This window comes from Coregonus lavaretus (genome assembly GCF_964263955.1).
Source record: "Coregonus lavaretus genome assembly, chromosome: 34".
In the NCBI taxonomy this organism is placed as follows: Eukaryota; Metazoa; Chordata; class Actinopteri; order Salmoniformes; family Salmonidae; genus Coregonus; species Coregonus lavaretus.
Window position 1 is genome coordinate 28,675,206 of NC_140021.1, and position 13,706 is coordinate 28,688,911.

General features: G+C 44.3%; 1 protein-coding gene across 1 annotated transcript in view; it reads left to right on the top strand.

Annotated features, from left to right (window-relative positions):
- LOC311109185 (limb region 1 protein homolog) overlaps positions 1 to 13,706 on the top strand; it is a 68,768-nt gene that overhangs the window by 16,480 nt on the left and 38,582 nt on the right. The window contains exons 6-9 of the mRNA XM_084152024.1: positions 9,691 to 9,817; positions 10,031 to 10,099; positions 10,386 to 10,450; positions 11,477 to 11,549. Of these exons, the coding sequence (XP_084008150.1) occupies positions 9,691 to 9,817; positions 10,031 to 10,099; positions 10,386 to 10,450; positions 11,477 to 11,549 (334 nt within the window). The remainder of the gene's footprint in view (positions 1 to 9,690; positions 9,818 to 10,030; positions 10,100 to 10,385; positions 10,451 to 11,476; positions 11,550 to 13,706) is intronic.

The following is a 13,706-nucleotide window of genomic DNA, read 5'->3' on the forward strand; positions in this document are numbered from 1 at the left end:
TTGAGTCGACTGTCATAAGCAGAGCAGGTTGCAGAGTAGATAGTTTCAGTCTCTTTTGTTTGCCTGCCTTTCACTGTCTAAGAATATCTATTAATTCCTTTTGACATTATCTCTGTCTGTGTGAGAGGATGTCTAGTGACAGCAGCAGGTGCCTGGTCCTTGCCCTCTCTCTGACTCTCATCAGTTGACCGTAACTGCGACCGCAAAACTCTCATTAACCATGAAACAACGACAATCTGGTCTTCGGCTGCCGCCACATCCTGACAAGCCGTTCCAATAAGCCAGACGCTGCAAACAGTTCAACACCACGGCATCGGCCCCCGTGATTTAGGGCCTGATTCGGCCCCCCTCCTCTGCCCTAAAATAAAACTTCAAAAGGACAACCTAATAATCGAGTTGTAAGCCTCAGCGAACTTCCTCGTTTAATGAATTACCCCTGAAAGGGGCCGGGGCCCGTGTTCTGCGGGTCCATAAAGACAGAACAACATGACGGCACTATAGAGCCGAAAAAGCGCGGGGAAAGATTTACTTTTAATTCACCTCTATCCTGTGTCACAGTTTGAAACCCTTCTGGTTTATGTCCCTCCTGGCAAACTTACATAAAAATGTGTCTGTTACTGTAGTTTACAGCCCCATTTTTTTGGGGGGCCCGGCTGCTAATTTGTTTCGTTTGGATTTCTTGTAATAAAGTCCAGGATGGCTAGGAAGTGGAACACACCAGCCTCTGTCACTTGATGCTTTTGTACCCTTTCATTTTGAACTTCTTGACTGTTTCTTGCTACTGATCATTCGTACATTTGCTGAGAGGAAGCACTGCTTAATGTTGGCTACACATCCAGGTATATTTGTGTATGTGTGGAGAACAGAGGAACGCACCCCGCCGAGTCACTCAACAGACCGACCACAGGATGACGTTAAAAGCTTGATTTTAAGTTTTTATAATGTGATATTAGCCCTCTCTCAATAAGAGTATTAGAGACTGAATATTAGATTTCAGGGGTTTATGTGGCCATAATGTTACGGCACTGAAATGTCCCTTTGACTGCGGAAATGAAGTGAATGATGAATTTAACTGGTAACGGTTTAAGTCAGGCTTTTCATGTGGCTTTGTTTACTTTTGACGAGGGCACTAAAGTTCTCCGAGTTGAATCGAGATTGAAATGTTCTATGCTGTTTTTAGTAGCTCATCACTCAGATGTTCTGTTGTCCAGATGATTAACAGTCTTTCAAATTGTCCAAATTGTGGATGAATCGGAATTACTTACGGCCCAAATGTGGGTATGAACTAACTTTATTCACCGGCGTAAAATACGCCACAATAACCTTATACCTTTTACTACTCTCTCTGACTTTCTTAGCTGAAAAGATTCATTACTAATGGTTGCAAAATGCTTTTAAATTCGTGGCAGATTTTAAATGTCAACTTATAGTTGAGCGTTTTGGCTCCTTGTCTTGTTCCAGAAACCCATTTACGCTGCAGACTGTGTGCCAGCCAGTCATCACCTCATGCTTATACAAAGATATTAGACCAGCTCTACTTTGTGATGAACCCACCACATTTTAGGGCTGGTTGATTTAGGCCAGGGATGGGCAACTGGCCTATCCCTGGCCCGTGGATAAATTTTTTGGGGGAACTGAGTCAGGGTCTGAATTACTGTTGAGAGTTAGAATAGAAAAATACACAAGGTGCAATTTCTAAATTTGGTTGTGCATCAGCAGTTTTTATCTTATGTCAGTCACTGACCTTCACTCAATTAGCCCATGTCAGCAAAAATGTTTTAGATTGGTAAGTTAGTCTAGCCATCTATCTAAACGTATAGTATTCATAGTCGAATTACCGACCGGGGGGCCCCCATTGATTGTGTTAGTCACTCTCACTCCGATATCATATTAAAAACTGCAAACATTTCTCTCCGACAGTCCTACCAATTGTAGAATTGCACGCAATTAGCTGTAAAATGGCTACATTTTCTCTCCGTCCCATGGCAAAATGTATAGAATTGCAGCAAACTTGCTTTAAAACTGCAACTTTTTCTCTACGCCCCATGGCAAAATGTGGTGAATTACAGGAAATTAACTCAAATTCAAGTTTTATTCTCTCCATTGTCAAGAGGGGGGCGTCATGACGAGTTCAGATTTTGTGGCCCCCACCCCCATCAAAGTTTCCCATCCCTGATTTAAGCTATAATTCAAACATGTTTTTTTTCTTCACATTTTGGCTATGTTTCTTGGAATTTTCGTTTTTGCGATATTACGTTTTTTGTATGAGTTTTGTTTTTATATATTAACGATCAATGATCTATTAATTATCTTTAACTATGAATTATTTTGGTTTGGAGGGTAAAGGCCCTGTTGTGTATTCACCACCAGTAGATGGCATGGTTAGGATGATGGTCAGTCAGTATCTGTATGATGGACCACTGGCCTGAGTGTCCTAGGCCCTAGGGTCTCTCCTCTGCCTTGGCCTCGCAGCTATCCCAGTCCATCCAGACAGCCTTATTTCATAGGCTTCCAAAAAAGAACTTGCTCTCCCATTGTAAGCCTAATTCTTCATACATCCCCTCTGGATGAGAAGTCTCCAGTTCATATGTGATAAAAACATTACATCATCAACAGAGCTGTTATAAAGTATTGAGTAGCATTCCTTTTTTGTCTTCCTCCCAATATTGAAAACTCTGCTGATCCTCTCCTTAGTTAGGCTACGTTCCAAATCGCATCCTATTTCCCATAAAGTGTACTACTTTTGACCAGGTTTCATTGGGCTCTGGTCAAAATTAGTGCACTATATAGGGGATAGTATGCCATTTGGGAGACATACTTAGTCTGACCCAGAGAGTGACCCAGCTATGGGCCAGCAGTTTTCATCTGTTGCTTAAAGAAGCTCCTCATCAATCTAACGCCCTAGGCTAAACCCTGTGATGAAGAAATGTGTGTGTGTTTATTGTGGAGGGGAAACGTCTGAGCTGAGTAAACCGCCTTGTGTTACTAAGATACTATTCTTTGTTGGCGCTCCACAATGGAGCCTGGATGTTTATTTCAAATCTCTCTGCACATGTAGACATTTTTCCCAGGCCTTCGCTCTGGCAGGGGTGGCCGGAGAATATAAAGTGATGTTTACATACCTTCCTTTAAGGTCAGAATGTCTTGCGAAAGCCCCTCTGTTACAATGTCCGTCGCCATGGCAACGTATTAGTTTGAGCTGAGAATGTCTTATTTTCCTCTGTCTTTCAAACGAAATGATCAGCTCCTAGAGGGACTGCGTTTACATTTTTGGGATGAAATTGTCTGTTTATTTTGTAGCTTGTGTTGTGTTTTGGGGTATTAGACCTCTTTCTGTTGGTTTGAAAAAAAGATCTAATGCCTGCTATACAAGGCTGAGATTCAAGTCCAATGTTAATAGTGTAAGTTGGTTTTCAAGATAAAAGTCTGATTCATTGGATTGATCCCGGGTTTTGGCACAAAACAAGTTGAAGTCTTGATTTAAAGCTGCAATATGTAACTTTTTGGGCGACCTGACCAAATGCACATAGAAATGTGAGTTATAGATCTGTCTTTCTCATTGAAAGCATGTCCAAGAAGCGGTAGATCTATTCTTTGTGTGCAATTTATATGTTTCCCGTTCTTACGTTTCATTTTGAGTCTTTTAAGTTTGGTTTTGTACACCAGCTTCAAACAGCTGAAAATACAATATTTTTTGTTATGGAAAATATATTTCACAGTGGTTTAGATGGTACAATGATTCTCTACACAATGATTGCTTGTTTTGTCACATAAACTGAAATTAGGTGATATATTGACATTTTAGGAAATGGCGGAGCGATTTCTGCATATTGCGCCTTTTAAGGTAGCCAGTAGTTCAGACAGACCGCTCGGTGCATTACTTCGTTTGTCATCTGCATCCGACTTTAATGTAACCAGCCGGCTATACAGTGCCTTCAGAAAGTATTCACACCCCTTGACGTTTTCCACATTTTGTTGTGTTACAGCCTGAATAATTATTTTATTATATTGCGATTCTGTTTTTGTCACTGGCCTACACACAATATCCCATAATGTCAAAGTGGAATTATGTTAATCAAAATGATTACAAATGAAAAGTCAATAAGTATTCAACCCCTTTTGTTATGGCAAGCCTAAATAAGTTCAGGAGTAAAAATGTGCTTAACAATTCACATAATAAGTTGGTTTGACTCACTCCGTGTGCAATAATAGTGTTTAATATGATTTTTGAATGACTTCCTCATCTCTGTACCCCACACATACAATTATATGAAAGTTACCTCAGTCGAGCAGTGAATTTCAAACACAGACTCAACCACAAAGACCAGGGAGGTTTTCCAATGCCTCGCAAAGGGCACCTATTGGTAGATGGGTAAAAAAAAAAAGCAGACATTGAATAGCCCTTTGAGCATGGTGAAGTTATTAATTACACTTTGGATGGATTATCAATACATCTAGTCACTACAAAGATACAGGCGTCCTTCCTAACTCAGTTGCCGGAGAGGAAGGAAACCGCTCAGGGATTACACCATGGTGACTTTAAAAATTGTGACTTTAAAACTGTTAGAGTTTAATGGCTGCGATAGGAGAAAACTGAAGATGGTTACTCTACAATACTAACCTAAATGACAGAGTGAAAAGAAGGAAGCCTGTACAGGTGACCGGCTCGTACATAAAACATCCTTAATTCAGGCTGCAACTTCGTCGGTTTCATCCTTAACTTGATTTAATGGCCCGCCGGCCTCCAATAAAGGGAAAATATGCATACTGTCTTAATAAAACACAATTTTCCACCACCATGCTAGAGTGACTAATGCTGCTTCCTGATCTTGCGCACCGCTGCAACCTGATTGGCTGAACACGGTGTGCAACATCCGAAACTGGTGGTAGAAAATTGTGTTTTATTAAGACAGGTGACGGTCATTTATTCTTTGAAGACTTATCAGCCTGACACCTCTTGGTAATGATAACAAGATGGAGTCACTGTAGGGTGAATAAACTCGAGGAAAACATCAAAAGTAGCCTACTGAAGCCTCTTCCTCCCTGTAAATCCCATTGTTTTCTGACCCACGTCTAATGTATTGGCCATGGGAGCTTGTGAGCGAATGGCTCAGGTTAATTTAGAAGGCTTTACATTAAAACTAAAAAGGGGCGTGCTAGTGAAGTATGATTTTTACGGCATTGTTTTTTCCTCTCTCGTCGTACAAGACCGACTTGAAGCAAATGATCGCGCTACGACGTGAAGCGAACGGTTTCCCATGCGCCCACTGCTGTGTTGTTGGGGCGAGTCTTTAGAAGTTTAGTTTGCAGCAGCTCTACAGGGGGAGGCTCTCCAGTCCCCTCCAGACCAGTGACTCCCTCTCTGCTTTCTGTCTCTGACACGGCCGGGGCTGAAGGCCGGGACTGAAGGGTACACTAATAAGGGCCCTTGGCATCTGGTGTGTCTTTAGCAAGCAGAGGCAGAGAAGTGGACTGGCTGGGAGTGGTGGATTGGGGTCGGCCCTCTCCCTCCATCCCAGACGCTCATGTCAGGGGAGTGGAGCAATGGGCAGTGGGATGATGTCTGCCACTGTGCGCTGACCTGCTGTAGATTAATGGGGCTGGAGGGAAGGAAGCTCTCTCTCTCTCTCCCCTCCCCCCAATGTCTGGGTCTCGGGGTCTCTCAACCTCTCCCATGCATCCCATGCTATTCTTTATTCTATCCGTCACTATAGTCCCTATCCTCCTTCCTTATTGTACTCATCTGCCCCGCCCTTTCTTTACCTTGTTTACCCTTTTTCTCCCTCTCCTCACTCGTTTGCACAGACCTCGTTTTCGCCCTCTCTCTGTCCCATCTCATTTCCCATCACTCTCTCTCTCTTTCCCTCTCTGTCTTTCTCTGCCCTTCTCTGCCCTGGGGAAGCGGAGGGAATAGCACACCATGGCACAATGACATTCAGCTCTGATGAAACACTGCGTGTGCGCCCCTTTTGGGCCCTGGTCAAAAGTAGTGCACTACGTAGGGAATAGGGTGCCATTCAGGATGCTGGCACTGTCTAGCTATGCTTCTCCAAGGACACGCATTGGGATGCATGTATCCATTGTGCTGTACATAGCAGTACCCAGATATGTAGTTTCTGATCCTACCGAGTAAGAGGGTAGCATTGAGCCGTTCAGTGTTGGTATTAGGGCAACCAGTGATTCAGTGTAGAGTTCTTCACATGTCCAAAAAGTTGGATCCGAACAGAACTGACGTCTGGATTTCCTACACAACCCCCAAACGGACCCGGTAATAAAAAATAAAAAGCTAGACAAAGAAAATGTATCAGCTAAGTTGCCCTCTGGTTAATGTATAGGTTTGGCGTGCTATAAGTCATTAACTTCCCCTAACCTAAAAGCAATAGGATTTATGCAGAGCCGTGGTCGGGTCCACTAGGGTATATCAGCTGTAAGTTAGTTAGACCTCTAATTCAGTGTCCCCTGGGTTGCTGGTGGTTTGGAATGGCTCTCGTGGATGGGTCTGGGTGAGAACACACACAAGTGTAGGTTGTTGCGAGTGTGTGTCGCTGTGGTTGTTTAGAAGCAGTCATCACACACACACACACACACATTTCTTGGAAGTCTCTGATTCCCTGGTATTCTAGTGGAGCTGCACTGGGCAGAGCAGGCAGCTAGCCCCACGTTCGGCGGTGTGAGGATCGGGGGAAGCTGAATATTTCAGAGTTATTTATATATATATATACAGTATAGAGGTGGGGTACACATTTAGAATGCCAGGAATAGAAACATTCAGCTCGGGCTGGCGCTCGGCTCTGGATGCCATGGCACTCTCCCTTTCTTCTACCGGAAGAAAGCCGCTCTGATGTGATGAATGGGGATTTGATTGGCCTATTTTTAAACGAGTTTTAACTACGTTTCCACGTTTTGATGATTGTGGCGACTGTCTGCATTGCTTACCATTGTAATGAAAAACATATCTTCAGTATTTAAAACAATTATGCTAATTTGTTATGCAAGAGCAGGGTATAAGTAATGGAATATGTGATACCGGATTAATTCAAAGCTTGCAATTCAGACCCTCTGCTTCCCAACACTTGGTCAACCTTTGTCTGACACTCCACAGGAATAATATTAGAGGAGGTGACAGGCATTGCCTTTGCCCTAAATGATCTGAATGGGTAATGATTTGAGTCTTATAAATGATTGAGAGGCCTGGCCTAGAGGGAATACACCTTCAGCATGGCATGGGCTGCTGGTTAAGGTGGACTGAGGCCCCCGAGTGGAGCCGCCTCCTGCAGCAGGCCATGCAAGGTCCTATCCATCTCGGAGCCTCCTTAAGAGAGTGTGTGTGGGACGTGACAGAAGTCCCTGAAAGCATTCCTCTTTCACCTCTGGGGACGAGATGCGCTCAGACATTCAACTGTTCTACTCTCCTCCACCATCTCTCCCCTTCCCTCCCTCTCTCCATCTCTCTCTCGGCATTGAGATCTCCCTATTGGCCAGTTCAGCTCTGATGTGAGCCGCTAGACTGCAGCATCACGGTAGTTATGTAGCCTGTGCTCAGTAGGAAGAACTGAACACACTGGAGGATAGAGGTTTCAGTAAGCAGGTCAGGATAAAGGGCCTGCCATTATACCATTTTAGACCAGTGCACTATTTAGGGAATAGGGTGCCATTTGAGACGTAGACATTCCCTCAGTAGACCACATGAGATGCTTCTCTAGATATGAGGTTTATAAGGTCTACTGAGGGAATATGTCTGCGTCTCAAATGGCACCCTATTCCAAAAATAGTGTACTACATTTTTGCCAGGGCCCATAGGGCTATATAGAGATTAGGGTGCCATTTGGGACGCAGACTTTGTACAGTATATTCAAAACTCATTTTCTCACTTTAGAGACTCAGTAGGCCTGCCTGCCTGCTGAGGTGCGGCAGACCGTATCAGACATGGCCACACTGGGGCGCTCTAGACTACACCCACTGCTGTGCTAGAAAATTCTACACAGGTCTATCTAACCTGGGGGGGAGGGGGGGGGGGCGTTGTGTGATATTTCAGCAATATGCCATTCTGGGGGGGGGGGTGATATTTCAGCAATATGCCATTCTATCTGTGTCCCAAATGGCTCCCTATATAGTGCACTGCTTTTCACCAGGGCTCATAGATAGCTTAGATTTTACAGCTCCACTGTCTGTGTGGGTGAGACTGTTTGCCGAACGTGATTGATTATCGAAATGGTTGTGACGATGGTAACCTAAGTGTTCAGTGTGTGAGATGTGGGATCAATGCTGAGTTTAGAGTTTTAGAAAAGCAGTTCCATTCAAACAGAGGATCACTGCACTATGTATAGTACCTGCCAGAAAGTATCTCCTCTAGAGTGTTGTAAACAAAGGGTGCATCCCAAATGGCACACTATCCCCTTTTAAAGTACACTACTTTTGACCAGAGCCCTATGGGCCTTGGTCAAAAGTAGTGCACTATATAAGGAATATGGTGCAATTTGGAATGCAGCCTCTGTTTCGGGTTTGCGTAGAGCCTGTCCACCTCCACTGGCGGCGCGGGGGGTAAATGGACTCTGTGTGAACAGGTAGAGAATACTTTATTAACCACTCAGCAGTCTGTGACCCGGAAAACCCAAATTACCACAACTCCTGTTTGCGCTGGGCCGCATTAAGAGCACCCCTAATCATCTCCACATGTAAAGGAAGGCCTGCTCTTAATCTACAGACAGTAGCGAGGCTTCACTTCAGGTTTTTTTTTAATTTAACCGGACCCGGCTCTGAGTCTGGATAGGCCCCTTTTATAGGCTGTATATACTGTTATAGAAGGTGCTTTAACATGGACTTTTCTGGGATCAGTTAAGTATGCGTGGGGCTGTAATATGGAACTGAGAATTTGTCCCAAACAGCACCCTATTCCATACACGGTGCACTACTTTTGATCAGGCCCCTATGAGCCCTGGTCAAAAGTAGTGCACTACATAGGGAATATGCTGCCGTTTGGGACGTAGCCTGAATGTAAAGCAATGGCGTTTCAAATTAGAGAGCGGGATTTGTGTGGGTGATTTTATAGAGAAGGTACTGTATTAGCTACATTGATATTTGAAGCAACGAAGTGAGACTGCAGCAACACTGGTTGTCGGGAGACTGCAGTGTCTGCAAGGTTTCACTCTATGAACCAAGATAGCATCCCAAATGGTACCCTATTCAAATGTGGGTAGTGTCCGCGCTGAGATTGGAAGGTTGGGGGTTCGACCCCCAGTCAAGTCATACCACAGACTCAAAAAATGGGACCCGACGCCTCTCTGCTTGGCACTCAGCATTAAGGTTAAGGATCGGGGTACCAAACTGTCGCACGATACAGAAACAGGACCTATGCTCGTCCTGCCCTATGGGCCATTCTGGCTCGGACAAGGCGAACTACTTACTTAACATAGGACTCTGTTCATGGGCTCTGGTCAAAAGTAGTGCACTAGTATGTAAGGAATAGGGTGCCATTTGGAACTGGGCCCAAGTGATTCATTCAGCTGATGGGTCATCTTTTAGAATGAGCTTGTTTCGCTGACCCTTCCTTGCCTCACTCAATTCCTAGGCAGTGTGAATAGCCTTAGGAGAACTTGGCAAAATCACAGCTTGTTATGAATAAAAACAGTTACATGACTATTTTTGTTCATCACGTCTCTCTCCTCTCCATCTGTGTGTGTTTCCTCGCAGGGCATTAAGTCACGGGTTCTAGAGACCTTTGTGATGCTCTTCCTCCTCGGACTGCTCATCCTAGGAATAGTCTGGGTGGCGTCCGCACTCATCGACAATGACGCAGCCAGTATGGAGTCACTCTATGGTAAGGCTATGGGGATTCTGGCTGTGTCCCAAATGGCACACTATTCCCAATATAGTGCACCACTTTGGACCAGAGCTCTATGGGCCCTGGTCAAAAATAGTGGACTATATAGGGAATAGGGTGCCATTTGGGACGCAGCCTCTCTCTGTTTCTAGCTGCGTGGTTTGATGTATTGGTTCAGCTTTGACTAATATTTTCTCCCTTTTCCTTCAGATCTCTGGGAGTTCTACTTGCCTTACCTCTACTCCTGTATATCTCTGATGGGGGGACTGCTCCTCCTGAGTGAGTATTGTCGTTGAATCAATGGGAGCATATTCAATGGAATATGTGCAAATTAAATGGAATATTATCTTAATTGACGATTGATGTGCGGCAAGTTCAGTAACACTTTTAATAGAGGCCTAAACTGTACAAGTGTACCAAGTTTCATGCTTTTATGAAAAGGGGGTGGGGGGGGGAATCACATATGACTTGGACTAGAAGGCAATTTCTGTAGTAATCCCTAGGTCCCTAATGTGCTAGAAGTGTTTTGGTTGTGTCTCACAACTTGTAACTTCTTCGTCCCCAGTGTGTACTCCTGTGGGCCTGTCCAGAATGTTCACAGTCATGGGCCAGTTACTAGTCAAACCAACCGTGAGTACTAACTTCCATTCCATTCTCTACCTCTGAAAACACCTTCATCATTTTGTTTTAGAAGCGCCAGATGCCAGCCAAATAGCTGGCATACTAACCCTCATATGACTGGCTACCTAATTCTTTAACAAATTGCGGTGCAGCAGATGCCACATTCAATTTTAAAGTGCACAAATGTTTTCTACTTTTTTCATTACGCTGGCTACTTCCGGTTTTCGGGAACACCTTACTACATGTATAGTATTTATGTGTACTGTAAAAAAAAGTATCATGGCCTTCTAGCTTTCCTCTGTCTGACTTAGCTTTCCTCTCTGTCTGACTTAGCTTTCCTCTGTCTGACTTAGCTTTCCTCTGTCTGACTTAGCTTTCCTCTGTCTGACTTAGCTTTCCTCTGTCTGACTTAGCTTTCCTCTGTCTGACTTAGCTTTCCTCTGTCTGACTTAGCTTTCCTCTGTCTGACGAAGCTTTCCTCTGTCTGACTTAGCTTTCCTCTGTCTGACTTAGCTTTCCTCTGTCTGACTTAGCTTTCCTCTGTCTGACTTAGCTTTCCTCTGTCTGACTTAGCTTTCCTCTGTCTGACTTAGCTTTCCTCTGTCTGACTTAGCTTTCCTCTGTCTGACTTAGCTTTCCTCTGTCTGACGAAGCTTTCCTCTGTCTGACTTAGCTTTCCTCTGTCTGACTTAGCTTTCCTCTGTCTGACTTAGCTTTCCTCTGTCTGACTTAGCTTTCCTCTGTCTGACTTAGCTTTCCTCTGTCTGACTTAGCTTTCCTCTGTCTGACTTAGCTTTCCTCTGTCTGACTCTGTAATGGGGATAAAAAAAATATATTTATTTTTTGTCATTTAGCAGACGCTCTTATCCAGAGCGACTTACAGTTAGTGAGTGCATAAATGTTTTTTTGTTTTTTTGTTATTAACATGCGCGACTTGTGGACACAAGGACTACAAACATGTCACCAACTCATCCACCCATCTGTTACTCTCCGGCCCCACTTTGGGCCTAATTATAACCCATTTTGTCCCCTCAGATCCTGGAGGACCTGGATGAGCAGATTTACTGCATTACTTTGCAAGAGGAAGCCCTTCAGAGGAGATTGAACGGTACGTCGTCAGTAGAGCCACGTCCAAAAAAGCACCCTATTCCCGATTTACTACTTTTGACCAGAGCTACTGCTGTCAGGCAGCCAAATGACCGAGTTCACTGTAATAACCGTTCAAATAGCAAATTTAGCATTTTTAAGACACATTTTCTCCTCAACTCAGCTCCTGACTACATGTGCTCCCATAGAAATAGAAGGAATAGAATGACAGTGTTTCCCCTATATGCATTTAGAATGCGCATCGGCGCTGCACACCCACATTTTTTTATTTTATTAATTTTCCGGGGGTGGAAAAATGCTTTCAGTGTAACCTTAAATGACTAAAACCATACTGAAAGTATGTAAAACAGATACTTTACCTATATATATATTTAACTAGAAAACCCCATAAATGGAAGCTAGACAGTCAAGGAGAGAAAAAATAAGAATTTAGGAGTATTTTTGGCATGGCATGGCTGGATTACTGACAGGGCATGCAGGGCACATGCCTAGAGGACCCGATTGGGGTACAAATGGGTTTTGTTATAATGTTTGAGCATAAGAACACGATGGCATTGCAAAATATGTAGAATTGTAGGAAATTTGCTTTCACACTGCAAACATTTCTCTCATCTCCACAGAAAAATATATAGAATTGCAGGAAATTAAAACCACGCCAAGGGGCCGACCACGCCCATTACTACACCCCCGACAGGGCCACCATCTATCCCCCTTTTTGATCCAGAAAAACCTTCTCTGTTGACTAAAACAAGCAGACAACAACAAAATTGCGTTTGAATAAGGTCAAGATTTTGCTATGAGCCAATGGGGTAACCACAAGTTGTTTTTCCCACAGGCGGGCAGGCCCGAGATATTCTATTTAATACCAACTGGGACTATGAGTTTACCGGTCAAATTGGGTTAGAGGTTCCATGCCTGTTCTATTCATTATATTTCTATGGGTGCTACTGCTGCAGAGAGGGGTGCATTGCCTAGGCAACCAAAGATTTGTTTGCTACAATGCCTTGTTTGTTTTAGCAAGGAGCAATAAAGTTTCATCACGTTGTTAAGAGTCCATGTTACCGCAGAAACAGACTCAACCGCACGAATGCCCGGCAATCCTATCTTCAGTCAGTTGTTCGTTCCCCCCATGACCGTCTTTTATACGGTAATTGTGCCAGCCCTAACCGGAGCCCTATGGGCCTTGGTCAAAGGTAATGCGCTATAGGCTATAGGGAATAGCCTATGGTGCATTACTACACAGACCAGGCCAGGACACAGACCAGGAAATGTGTTGGCACATTACAGGGAGATGACTACCCAATAGCGGAGGTGCATGAAGATGGCGGCCCCCGTGCACTTCGCCGTATTGTACATTGCTCTCCGTTACTCTTTTTTTTGTATGGTCATTAGCAAAGTATACAGTGCATTCGGAAAGTATTCAGACCCCTTGACCTTTTTCCGCATTTTGTTACGTTACAGCTTTATTCTAAAATTGATTAAATAGTTTGACTAGTAACTGGCCCATGACTGTGAACATTCTGGACAGGTCACTGTACAACTATTTTCAGGTCTCTCCAGCGATGTTCGATCATGTTCAAGGCCAGGCTCTGGCTGGGCCACTCAACGACATTCAGAGACTTGTCCCGAAGGTTTTCCCGTTCATCTTTCCCTCGATCCTGACTAGTCTCCCAGTCCCTGCCACTGAAAAACATCCCCACAGCATGATGCTGCCACCACCATGCTTCACCATAGGGATGGTGCCAGGTTTTTCCTCCAGATGTGACGCTTGGCATTCAGGCCAAATAATTAAATCTTGTTTCTCATGGTCTGAGATTCTTTAGGTGCGTTTTGGCAAACTCCAAGCGGCTGTCATGTGCCTTTTACTGAGGAGTGGCTTCCGTCTGGCCACTCTACCATAAAGGCCTGATTGGTGGATTGCTTCAGAGATGGTTGTCCTTCTGGAAGTTTCCCCCATCTCCACGGGGGAACTCTGGAGCTCTGTCAGAGTGACCATCGGGTTCTTGGTCACCTCCCTGACCAAGGCCCTTCTCCCCCGATTGCTCAGTTTGGCCGGACGGCCAGCTCTAGGAAGAGTCTTGATGGTTTCAAACTTCTTCCATTTATGAATGATGGAGGCCACTGTGTTCTTGGATCATCAATGCTACAGAATATTTTT